Below are 13,652 nucleotides of genomic sequence, written 5' to 3' on the forward strand. Positions count from 1 at the left end.
TGAATGATCGGACGAACAATGCGTCAAAAGAAATAAAGTAAGTGAAGATAAAAAAGAAGGTAAACGGACGTTAAGCCACTACGAAGTGTCCTTTTAAAAGAAAGTCGATGATGAAAGAAACTGAGAATGTTGTTTTTTTTTCTTCGTAACCCGAAGTTGTTTGTTGTATTGTCAGTGGTGAATGGTGAATTTTAGTATTTGCTGATAAGCGATAAAAACGTGTTGATGATGGTAAGATAGTTAACGTTGATTATAGTAAGTAAACGCTCTGTAAAAAGTGGAACGGAAAGGTACTTTATAATATTGTACGCTTTTGTAAATATCTATTCTTTTGTTTGAAGGCGAATAGAGTGCGTTGGTTGGAGTTGAAGCTCTTCAATCTGCACATTCAACTAGAGTTAGATGTCCACAATTGACCCTACTCCACCAGGACTAAAGAGGCATGGACTTTTAGATCTAGGCAAGCGTGTTGCCCTTTACCCTTTTTATTGTCATTAAAATTGGATCCCCACATCATTATATTAGATCCTTGCGAAAAACCCAAAGATGTTTCTGTCGAAGGTGCAATTTGCGGAGCGGCAGCAATTTTCCACGAATCACACTCGTGATCTACAAAGATCAATCATATGTCTCACTGAATGATTGGCTGTTTGGTCCATGGAATAAAGATAAAGAAAATGTATCTTCTCGTAAGTGGTCAGCAAATTGTGCTAGGAGGTATTTTAGGAGCTGGCACTACATTGAATACCGGCCCCTTTTGATGCATTTTGAGTTATCAGATGCTGCAATTACTTGAGCGGTAGTTTTGGCTTGGTGAGGTGCAAGGGTCCCCTAAATCTCCGACCATGTGTCCAATTGGACAAGACAGTAGACAAGATCCGTAAGAGAGTCTGTTCGTAATTACATTAAAGACACGGTTAACACATTAGCCTTTATTTAAAAAATTGAATTGGTAGATCTTTAAGTAAATTATCTGTGGTTTGTTGGTTGAAGTTCAGATTGTATCTCTATTACGAGAAAAATCCTGGTAGATGAAATTGTTAACAGATGGGTCCCATATCGAATCCGGTTTAATGTCAGCTACCGTCTTGTTTGTATTCAGCATGACATAGTTAAGAAATATTTGAGTATTGCGTATTTTGCTTTTAAGCGAGTTACAGATACAATGCAGATGCAGTTCTTTCGAAACGCTTCATTATTGTAAGTCTTTTTAAACAGAATTTAAGGTAAGGTTTACGGAAAGACATGTTTTATTACCACTGTTCATTTTAATGTTTTTTTTTGTGGGCGATTCATGCATTGACAAGGCCTTGATTCTGTATTGAAACTTCCTTTCGATTAAGTTCGATTTGTTTAAAAAATGAGGTTCATCACCCAAATCATCATCATGTCCTTTTGTGTTCAAATATGTTTTGAAATTGTCGCTGTAGATTTTTCCAGAATAGAATATTAACAGTCAGCCATATTTTTATTTCCTGTGGAAAACTATTATTCGGTTAAGTAATGCGAATGAGGTAATAGAAAGAAGACTCAATAAATGGGTTAAATTTCGATGATTTAGAATCAAGGATTAGGTTCCAGCTTCAGAAAAGGCAAAGGACATTGATTGTAGAGCAGTAAAGAACCCCACTTAAAATTATTTTGAAATGCTTAAAATAATAGACAAAATTGGAATAAATCGCAACCCTTGAAATGTTTTTTGAGAATCACCGCTGTATACGGGTGGTTACACCGTTTAAGCTTCAGGTTCATTTAATGGTTTACACCATTTAAGCTTCAGATAGGTTCCTGGTTACTTTTAAACAGCACACGAAGTACCACCTAGTGTCATTTTTCCTTGGAGCTTCACTGGTTTCCAAACCAACGATTTTTGGTTACTTGGGGATCGCAAAATGCACAGTAGACAATCTCTGTCTCTGCCTATCATTCTTGATTTGCCCTGTGGTTTCTCCATCTCCGCTCTTGCTAGCTTCTCTTTCACTCATTCTTCGATTTGCAATGGAAAAAATGAAATACCCTATATGACAGCTGTGAAAAGAGACACAGTATAAGGAAAAGAGAGGCGTGATAAGTGCGTAAGCAATGGAAATACCGTTGAGAAAAGGTGAGATGCAAATGCGTATCGGAGATGCTCTCATGGAGCCGTTTCTCTTGTGTTGCTGTGAGAACAGGTGAACAGGTGAGAAGATGGGAATAAGAGCGGGAAGCAACATACCATGCGCGGTTGACAGTGTGAAATAGCAAACTATGAATATGCTCACCGCATTTGCTCTTTAGCGGTTTCACTTTTCTCACTTATGGTGGAAAGAGAGCGATCAAACAAGCAAGAGATCGGATGAGCAGCGAGGAAGAAGAGTGTCGAAACAGTGTAATAATCGATGCTTCTGCGTGGGAAAAAAGAGATAGCGAACCATCAGAGAAACACGGGACGAAAAATGGTGCGCGCGTTCTCGCTCGCTCTCTGTCGCTCTACGCAATATCACCGGATGGCTCTCGCGGAATTTCGCATTCGAGACCTTCGAGCGCTACGTTCGCTGTCATTCGCGTCAGTTTCCGTTTTTCCTGAGCCCGCCGAGTTCTAAGAAGTGTCGTGAGCATTCAGCCCGTGTTTTCTTCACGTATCTTCACCGAGAAGTGTATGTTAGGCAGTTTCACCTGGCTTTATTCACAGCTTCCTAATCCACCATTGTTGCCCCCCTCCCCAATATGCCCGCATGATAGTGAGTGGAACAACATTCTGCTACGAACAGTGCGTCCAAGTGCAGCGGCTACATCGAACCCGATCGCTAAATGCCATTTTGTACCTATTGAAAACAAACCCAACAGGGGAAAATCCTCTAAAGTTATGTGAAGTGTGCGTGTGGACAGCAGTAAAAAAGGGCTGGCAATTGGAAATTGGAGCACATAGACAAAAGCATAACTTCCTAAAGAAAAAAAAGGTGTACTCGGATTGTGTTTGATGCGTTTCCTTTCGCCTGCTCATTCGCCTGCCGTCTCACAGCCGGTTCGCTCGCCCACCGAAAGAAGACTCTTCGACCAGCTCGTTTTGGAGTAACAAGATTTTGTGCCTCCGTTTGCGCGTGCTTCTACAAACAAACAAAATCGAATAGAAATAAAAAAACGGTCTACTGGCTCACCTTCGACCTTTCACGGGTATTCTCCGCGATCAGGTGAAAAGAGTGTTTCCCCCCAATGTGTTTTGGAACAATCACGATGGAGTTGAATCTTTGGAGCCCCCGGAGCCGTCTTGGAATTCCGGAATACGGGAACGATCGATAGAACCATCTTGCCGTGAATGTGTGTGCGTAGGGAGGACTGACGGAGAGGACATTGGGAAGGTGGATGGCGTCGTCGTCCCCCCAGTTCAGTTCTCGCTGATGTTGCGTTCGATATACAGGGGCCGACACACACGCAGCAGTTTTTGGTGGGAATGGCTGTGAACCCCGTGCCCTTTTTGCTGGTGTGCGTGCGCGCGCGCTCTTGTGTTTTCTGTATCTCCCTATCCCCCACCGGCAAATAGGTTCGATTGCCGCCCGGGATGGATAATACCAAACACGGAAGAATGGTAGCCGCTAATGGTTCGCCAAGAGATGCCTGCCCTTCATTGTTCGGCTTCTGGTACGCCGATTGCTTTTGTGCGCGTTTTCTTTTGATTGTCACTTAACTAATCATCGTAGGCCGCGTGAGTTTCCTGGTGATAATGGAACTGGTAGCTAGATCTGGAAACATGGAAGTCAACACAATAGAGCCTTTGCTTTGCTCTCTGCCGTGTGCGTCTTAGTAGTCCTGTGAGATAAACCCCACAAACTTCCATTCTGTAGTGAGATCTTTACCTCACTTTCTGTGTCTTGTAGGCAACAGCAAGTAGCTTCTAGTTACGCAGAAGAACACTCGTTAATCAATTAGTGTCTGATGGAGACGCCCTCTTGCAGCGAAGGATAAGAACCAGAAGGCTCCTCGTTCCATCTGTCTTCTGGTGCTCCTGGTGCTGTCTATTTGTGCCCTATTGCTCCCACGTTCCTCATCTGGTAGCAGGTAGTGAAGTTATGCTTCCGGAGGCATAGCCCACTGCCAGCGATGTGTCGATACGGTAAACAAATCGGAAAGCCCTTTGAGGTGTGTGCATTTCGCCCCAAACACTGTGGTGTTGTAGCGCGTTGTTTACTTTGCCCGCTGACAGACACCGCACTCCATTTTGACAGCTCCTGTTTGCCGTCCCGCACACTGTTGTGTTGCGGCGGTAGTAGTGGCTTTAGTACACTGTGCTATTATTGATCTTTTTTTTCAGCGCATCAGGTCAAAACATAGCAAATGGCAAGCGGCTTGAGTACTGTGCCGAGTAGTTGATGTTGTGTGTCGTTTGTTGATGATTGGGTAGATGTTTTTAATCGATTACAACCGATAGAACGCGGCATTGTTAACGTACATATTGGCAAAGAGTGCTAGAAATAGCGCGCCAAGGGCAGAAGATTTGTTTTCTTCTTATTTTCCTTGGAGAAGCTTCCGTTTGCACGCATTCGGTTTGGCGAAGCGTGAATAGAGCAGTGCGAATAAAATAAAACCGTACGGCAAATATCGTTCGTTGTTCGCTAGTACTTTTTTTTCTCTTCCCCTCTCTCTTTCGTTCTCTCTCTCTCCTTCTGTTCGGTTCGAATAGTCTGCGATCACTCGCAATGCTCACTTGTCAGTAAGTGGAAAGAAGACGGCGTAAAGTGAATAGATAATGGTAGTAGGCTCCAGATCGAGGGGTGTACGGGTGTGTGTGTGTATAAAGCTATCATTTGCACATCGCAGACACCTGGTTTACGTTCGGCGTTTACAAGTGCTGTGTGCGTGTGTTGCGTTGAACTATAAGTGAGTGGAGAAAACTTTTGTTACCGTTGTTTTTTTTCTCCAACAAGAGTAATAAGCCGTGTGAAGCGTTGTTTAGCGTAATGTACGATGCATGTGCGTTTGTTCTCTCTATCTAATGCGTGCAGTTTGTGGAGAATCCCCCGTAAGAAGCGGGACGGAAAATCACCATGATAAGTACAGCACTACTTGTTTTCCCAACTGACGCTGCGTTTGATTGAGACACAGTGCGTCTCGTGGAACGGGAGAGTGAAATGACGGTCACAATCTCGCGCCTTACTGAGAGACACATGTCTCGAGGTCGCCCGGAGGACAATTTGTAGTGAAACAATAGAACCGCGTTTGACATCGTGCTTTGCTGAGTGTGTGCGTAACGTAGCACTAGCGTACAACCACACGCATGCACCCACTTGTTTGTGAGTGAGACCGAATTGTCAAACTGTTGTTGTTGTGTTGTTAGTTTGCAAAACTCTCACCTCTCACCGGCGCTCGTGGAGCACTCGCAACAGCATAAAAAGTGCGTTTTTGTCTCTTTATGCTCATATCGATTGTTTGTTGGAAGGAAAACGCATTTTTTTCCTTCCCGTGTGTGTGTGTGTGTTTTTTCCCAATTTATTTTTTTATTAATTTGGTGAGTTGTTTTTCTCACTACGCGTTGCTTTGTGCGTGTGTGCGAGAGCCTTTATTGTGTGGCTGCTTTCCATTCGCTTTCGAATAAAGCATGGTTTGCTTTTTTTTCGTTTTACACGGTAATGTTACAATTTTATGCGTACAGAAAGGGAGGAAGGAGAAGGTGGAGATGGTGGATTATATTCACCACCCACCGTACATCAACCCCGGCTGCAGACGATGTAAACATACGAACCCCTTCGAACGCATACCCACATACACCCACACAAACTTACACAATTGTGCGCGCACGTACACACGAATCGCCGCAGAAACGCGCATGTACGCAAAAAGCGCTGCTTGTGCAACCGGAAAAAAGGAAGGAAAGCCCAAGACATGTTAATTCATGCCCAAGCGGAATGTTGAAACTGGAAATGGGACGAAAATGATTTGAACGCCGTTTCTCTCATAGACAAACACACATACACACACGGCTACATACAATCACACACGGTTGTATCGGTATCTTTTCCACCCTGTGTTTCGATAGTTGATTAGGCACTGGCGTACGTAATTAAGTTTTTCTTTCCTGAAGGGGGTGCGAGCATGTATTTTTTTTCATTTTCTCTCACGTGCGTGTATGGGTGTGTGTAAGAGCCTCTTATGTTACGAATTATCATTAAGCACAATGATGAGTTCAGTGGCCGTAGTAAAACTTCTCTACTATTGTCAATATTTCTTTATTTAAGGTTATAATTTTCATTTTATCATTCGATGGTGAAGTTAGACTAATTCGTTTACTTACAGGGTTAAGTGCCTTTTATAGGCCATTTTTAAATTTCTTTTCAATTTTGATTTAAGGTTTTTTCAACGTTCGATTTGTTTTTTCCATTGAAACGTATATGCATTTCCTTTAGATCACGTTCTATTTCAACACGCACCGCAACTAAAAGATCCTATTTCTACAGGGTTTTCAAGTTTAGTATGTCAAGACCATTTCTGTAAAGGGCTATTTCAACACTCATGCATACGGATTACATTTTCGTGTCGTACTATTTCAATAGTTTTTTTTAATCATTTTTATGTTCGCCAATTGTTTGAGCAAGTTACAAAGAATGTTTTAATCATTTATAATACTTTATAATAACATTCCAATAGGTTTAATTCAGGGGTTTTCAAACTACGCCTCGTATGACGCATGCGTCGCTCGTGAGCATCCAGTTGCGCTCGAAAACGCTTATGTGTTATTTAATGTGAAAACAGTTACTAGTGTTGACTGACAAAATATAGCAGTACATTTTTGTCCAGAGAATTCTTCACTGTTCGGCCAATTGCTTCAATCTGCAGGGAGAATGAAAATATCACTTAGCTTTCAATTTTCAGCTTTAAATGCTGCTGCAATTTAAGGTCACCCCTGTTGTTTGGTGGCGTTATGTATGTTCGTCCGAATATACCCAGGATAAGGTGCCCTTTAACTGTTTAGGGAAGAAAATGTTATAAAACGATTGTGAATTGTATCTTAGATTAAGTTACCAATATTTATAAGCAATACGGACTGGCCGTTCTGCATGAAAAAAGAAGATATCCACTATAATCCTAGGTGAAACAATGCATAAATTTCCATTACAGACAGACAGGGAATTACATGGACATTACACATTACATGGACAGAAGTCCATAAAAAAAGGAAAAACGCTGTTGATACACCAAAATTGCCCGTGAAACCCTGCATCATGATGGGGAACACAATTGAAATATGGAGACATTTTGGCATTTGAATTTCACTCAGCTTTTCCATCGTTTTTCAGCGATCCCTTCCCCTAAGCAAGGAAACCTTCTCGTTGAACCTTGACTTCTGTTTGGGTGTTTTTTTCCTCGTTCGTTCGCTCCACCGTATGACGTTTAATATCGGTTGCGTTGCCCTTTGCACGATAGCTGTCATGGCAACCGGCTGAGGAGTTGGGGTGATTTGCGTTGTTGTTGTTACTGTGGTGTAGCTGCCGACATTTTCCTTCCCAGCATCGCCGTTTGCAAATGGTTGGCTGTGCGTAGCGAAAAGCTTTTTGGCCGCCGATAACCGGAAAGAAAGAGAGCGCTTTAGCGAGGGGGAGCATGGAAGCGACAGAGAAAACGCCGGGGTTGGGAAAGCGGTCGCTGTTTTCTAACCAGACAAAATGCCTCCAGCGAAGCCCACTCTTTATTTCTCTTTCGCTCCCAATGCTGTTTGCTTTCATTCGTTTCATTCGTCAACCCGACGCTGGAAAAGTGTCTTTTTCGTACACATCGAAACACGCGTCCTTACGGTTCTTGTGTGATTGTGTGTGTATAGGAACGCAGCGTGGTTCGTGGTGTCCCCGCCGGTACAATACGTAACGTCCATTTTCTCGCTCGTTCATTGATAATGGGGACTAGTGCACATTTCCACCATATTTGGGCCTTGACTTTCCTTCCACTGGAGGCAGCCTTTCACTTTGCACCACACAACAGAGAAAGCAGGATTCCCCCCCCCCCCCCCCCCCCTCCCCCTCCCTCGATCGTAGCAAAACGGTTTCGTTGTGTGAGTTGCGGTGAGAATTCAATTTCCATGGATGTGTGTCTTTTCCTGCACGCAATGTTTCCCACGGTAGTAGTAGTAGTGTGCCATGGCTGTTGTGTGGGACAATTGGATGGAATTTTTGACAACTTGACGCTCCTCGTGCTGTCCGCTCGGGCGGCATGCTGTGTGGTTGCCGGTGGTGAAAGGACCCGTTTTTGACAGTTCCTTCCCATTTTGGACATTTTTGACATTTCCGGTTGGTTTTTTTTCTCCTGCTGGTGGTGAAGCTAAACAGAGGGCCCGGCACTCGGTGAGCATATTGAATTGGGTGAAGTTGTGCATTCCGATTTCCGATTGTGGCGATGGTGTGTTGTTCGCTTGCGGCACAATCCTTCAATGGGGATGCTATTTATTGACGGTGAGCGATGAGAAGTGAGCAAACATTTCCTTGACTACCGTGAAAAATCACCGACTGTGAGTAGTGTGTCTGTGTTGCGCATCGGTTGCCTCTCGGTTTCACTTATGTCAGCCCAGTTTAGATGAATGAAGCTAAAGACAATTACATAAATAAATAAGAGGGTATTGAACGGGGCGAATTATAAGTGAATCTATTCGAAAGTTTCCACCCACTCCCAGGTGTGAAACGAAGCTTTTGAGTGAAAAACAATTAGAGAGGAAAATGAACGGATCAAAGCAAGCATTTCGATTATTGAAACGGTCTGCAAAGACCAAGCGCTAGTAGGCTGTACAGTTTATCCGAAGCTGGTGGTTTAATTCTCTGTTCTTTCTCCCATTTCTAGTGTGCATGCAAAAGGAAAGGTGTTTTCTAAAAGTGTTGTTTGGCGCGATATCAAAAAATATCTCCCCGTGGCCCCAATAAGATCCGCGTCTGGTGGTGCGTGTTCTGGAAGCCCCCGTGCGTATGCGTGCATTGTGATTGAGTGAGAGGGTGCGTAAAGTGTGCGTTAGCTGTGCAATCGCCGTGTGTGTAATCGCAAGCGAAGAAGCAGTAGCAAGCTTGCATTCTTCCGCTGAGTCCCCCAACCCCGCCAAAAGAAGAAAAAAAAGTTGCCCATCCCTGCCCAGAGGGCGGCATTCCAACAGTGTGTGTGCGCGCGCGTATGTGTGTGGAGTAATTCACAGCTCGCCGAGTTTCCAAGATCTCCAGTTTTCCACAAGTTCCTCCCCTCCCCACCCCCCAAACCCGGTGGTGTGGTCGTGATCAGCAGCAGAGTCGGTACGCGCCATTTGTTACCACATACCCACACGAACTACACGAAACACACGATCTCTCTGTCTCTCACTCTCACTCTCTCCATTTCCTTCTGTCCGTCTGTCTGAACAAAAATAATAATAATAAAAAAAACACACCCTCACACCCTGTTCGACTGACACCACTAAACTCTTTGGAGTAACAGCAAAATAAACAAAAAAAAAAAACACACATTAAAAAGAAAATCACAACAAATCCGGGTTGCGCCTACCAATTTGCTGGCCCGTGAACCAAAAACCCTTTGCCGCGAAAACAGCGAAGCAAGCACCAGCCTTGTGTCTGTGTGTGTGTGTGTGAGTGCGCCTAAAGCAGAGGAACAACACTAGCCCAGGAGCCGCGCAGGCTACACGACCCGCACAACGATCGCGTTCACACAGCAGCAACATCCCCCCGGTGCCGGTGTAATGATCATGGCGTCATTCAACGGTGGCAGTGCCGCGGGCGGCGGCGGCGGCGGTGGCGGTGGCCAGGATGGGCCGCACAACAAGCGTCTCTGTACCGGCCAGGAGATGAGCGAGGTGCCGCTCAATAGTCGGGTAAGTTGGGCCGCATGTTTTAGTATTTGGTTTTAGAAATATCGGAAATTCCACAGTGCCAGTACTAGGGGTGCGGTATCAAATTCCACAAGATATGCAAGGTACAGTGATGGTCGTTAGAATAGGGTCACTTGTTAACACAACGCAATGAGATGGAGTAATGATCTTTTGATGCGCATGGTGTGGCCCTGTAGGTCGATAATCGTGGCGTCGACAATAGTGATGACAAGTTTGAAGTGGTTATATGAATCAAAATGATATCAAATGGTCATATGATCCGGGATCACATTTGCATAGCAAAGTCAATTCTTTGCGTTCTAGGGCCATTAGTGTATGACGGAGTCATTCCTTTAGACTACGAAATGGGTATTCTGGATCATCAGGATCTCAGAAATATTTCGTCAGCTCCAGGTCTCTTGAAGATTGGTGTAATATTTTGAACATTTCTCATCCCTACATAAAAGAATTGGTCCAACGTCGCTTTCGAAGTGATCTTCCGTAATAAGGATTGATTACTTGGCCGCGTGGTAGCTTGTTCTGAGTTTGTAGGTTTTAAGTTTGTTTACATTTCTGGAATATGAGAACAAGAACTAAACTTGTCAAATAATTTAGAAAAATGATTCGTTTTGCCGTTTAACGATTGGTTTGTTATGGCAGTAGTCTAGTAACTATTTAATTGAACTTAAACTATAACTTACATGTAAATTTTCTTTGTTAGATTTAGATTTTAGATAAACTGATCTAAAACTAGATTTTAGATACCATAGAAGCTATAAAAGACAGGCAAGTCTTGGCGGGTCGTTAAGTCCAGAAGAAATCGTTTTGTTGTAAGCAGTCACCGAAATAAACCTCACTGAGTTTGTAGATATTCAAAATGAACCACATGATATTGAAAAAAAAAAATCAAATTACACAGTGCTCCCAATTCACAGACCGTCACTGTATTTTGGAGCTATGTAGCTTTAGGTTCATTGACCGGACTTATCTTATTAATTTATTATTTTGAGACAATTGGATGTAACAATTGGAGTAATGTTTGGAAAATTTACGTTGGCTTTTTGGTTTCCAATATTGCGTCGCAACCTTAGGCATCAAACGTCATCACTGTATGATTGATTTCGTTCGTCTACCAGTGTGCGTTGTTTAAACCTTTCATTCATAAAAACGACTTGCGAATGAGAAGGAAAGCGATACTTGGTATTTCCTCATTTCCTTACGAAGGGTTTTATTTGCGTACAGATTTTCCCCCCCTCTTACCACCCTCATCATAACTAATATGAACACAATTTTGAGCACAATTTCCACTCTTCTATCTGTATGTGTGACTTACCGGAATATTGTTAACAATTCGTTCTTGTGTCGGGGTTTCATTGATTGAATGTTTCATTCGCTTTTGGGGGAAAAAAGGGAAAATCATCCCACCCGATTCCATTGCGCGAGGGTGAAATTTAGTAAGCAGGGATCAAAACAAAAGGGAACCCCGAAGGAAAACTCTAATCAAATCTTCCCACACAAAAAAGAGGGGAAGAAAAATAGGTCACCCAGCGTCGGCATCGATCGGTCGATTTCCCTAATTCTTGCTAGTTTTTCCACTTTTCATTTGGTGCGGAAAATGGTTTCGGTTGACTTAAAAACAGCAAACCTCCATACCCCGCCGTATTGCGATTGTATTCGATTGCCAGACGGGATGGCGCTCACCACGGGATGGCCAAACGCCATGCGCGCACCGCATGGAGTCTTCATTTTATCGACTGGCAAAAGTTGCCGAAGATTACCATTTGCCTGCCGGGGGGAGGGCTGTTGCGTTTTGGGTGCATTTCGGTTCGCACTTTCGCAGGGCAGTAAAAGCTGGTGCCGGTTGAGAATTAGTGGCGACACTAATAAAAATGTTTACTACCACACATCTCTCCTTCTGTTCCTTTCTTCGGTCACGGGTTGCAGCAAGGATTGGGTGGCGCTTGGGGGAAGGAAGAGCCCGTTAGCTTTGTTGTAGTAAATGGCGCACCAATATGAAATGTGAATTTTTCGCAATAAAAACATCGCTGCACAAATTTATGATGAAAGCCGGCGTATGGCACATATGGCGAACGGCACGTCCGGTCCACGGGACGATTTCTCGGCTCGTTCTTCGTGGACGGCCAGTTTGTAGCATGGAATTTGAACAACCTGGTGTGACACTTGTTGAAAATTGATTTACGTTTTTACGGAACGCATGTGTTGTGGCAGGGATTTAATGTAGTTGTTAAGTGGGATTATAGCGACTAGAGGACGTGGAACATTGTTTTTCCATGTCGGTGAAGCTGTTTGAGGGATTTGAATTCCTTTTTCCAAAGATGTACAATGTATGCGGCAGTATGCATGAAGCTGGTACGAGATGAAATTAGAATGTTTACGACGGATATTTAGTATTTGCGATTGTTATACCTCATTTCTCGTTCATTCTCGATTGTTCATATAACAACGTAGGTATTTAATTCGTTCAGCTGGAAGCTGTCTTATGGTATCTTGTACAACCATTAAGGTCGAACAAACAGTTGGTCTCGGTTCGAATCTCACCTGGACTTCCTCTCTCAAATGAAGATTTGACTGTTGGGCCACTCAGTTGGGACACTCAGTTATGTCTAGTATTTCACGTTTTGGTTAGAATAACCGGTAGTTAAGCATTAACATGGGCTGGCCGGTGGCATGATGGTAGCGGCGCCGGTCTTCACACGAACGGACTGGACCAAAATCCCATCCGAACCAATCCCCCCTACGCAGGACTGACTATCCAGTTACGGGTAAATCAAATCCCAGAAAGCCAAAAGCCTAGACCTCTTGAGGTTGTTGTGCCCATAAAGAAGAAGAAGGAGAAACTTTCAGTTCAATTGATGGAATAAATTTAATTAAAATAAAGATTATTTAATTCATGTCAAATTAACAACAGGTGAATTGAGAAGGCCGTGACAAGGAATTGACAAGGCCATCTGCTGGCCATTCACTACGGTTTAAATATACAAATGTGCAAATGTCAGAAATCCTTTTCTATATTTGAGGATTTTTTAACAAAGTTTTAGATAATATAATAAAGTGGTATCGATTTTTCTTATGTTTGAGGATAATTTAACATTATTGTTCGTATTGTAAATTTAATTATTTGTGCTGTCTTTTTGTTCATGTCATAATGAAGTATCTCTAATTGCTCCCACCACACAAATCATCATGTTTTGTTTTACTCACCTAATTGGTAATTAGTGTAAAATATGCTTTTAAATATAAGCTATGTTTTTTTTTTTAATTAATTAAAGTAAAGCAATATACCTTAGAAAATCATTCAAAGAATTTAAAAAAAACTATATGCAAAGCTGTTTGCACTCCCTTTTACCACAGTTTTACATTGGTCACGTTTCTTTCCGTACAAGAAGTGTACTTTCGTGTTTTGGCTGGAAAATGGTTTTCACCAGCTTGTGTTTTATTCGGTAAAAATCCTTAGATTTCGGCTGTCAAGGTGGAGACGAATGGATGTTCGAGGAGCAACCGTTAGCGTTTTGTGTTCACCTCTTAAAAGGATTGCCATTTTGTCTGCCTTTGGAGGCTCCCATCGGTGATGGTACGTGTAAGTAATGGATGCAGCAGAGAACTTTCACCGAGCGGACGTTAGAAGCGAACGGTATGAAATATTCAACGGTGATGCATTTTTTAAACGCTCTACACTACTGTTCTTTGGTGACCTTTGTTGAGCAGCTTTTATTTACGAAATTGATCCATTAATGACTCGCCACGGCCCAGCCGTTATTTCACTTTTGCTTTTGAGGTTCACTATCTTGTCGCGAATCTTCGTGTGTGTGTTTCGTTGCACTGCTCGATG

General features: G+C 43.0%; 1 protein-coding gene across 2 annotated transcripts in view; it reads left to right on the top strand.

Moving 5' to 3' along the window:
- Positions 1-9,645: 9,645 nt before the first annotated feature.
- Positions 9,646-13,652, top strand: part of LOC128708092 (heterogeneous nuclear ribonucleoprotein L) — a 168,661-nt gene continuing 164,654 nt past the window's right edge. For both annotated transcript variants that reach the window (XM_053803051.1, XM_053803050.1), the window contains exon 1: positions 9,646-9,805. In XM_053803051.1, coding sequence (XP_053659026.1) covers positions 9,674-9,805 — 132 coding nt within the window. In that variant the 5' untranslated portion in view covers positions 9,646-9,673. The remainder of the gene's footprint in view (positions 9,806-13,652) is intronic.

The sequence above is a fragment of the Anopheles marshallii genome, chromosome 2 (assembly GCF_943734725.1).
Source record: "Anopheles marshallii chromosome 2, idAnoMarsDA_429_01, whole genome shotgun sequence".
Classification (NCBI taxonomy): Eukaryota; Metazoa; Arthropoda; class Insecta; order Diptera; family Culicidae; genus Anopheles; species Anopheles marshallii.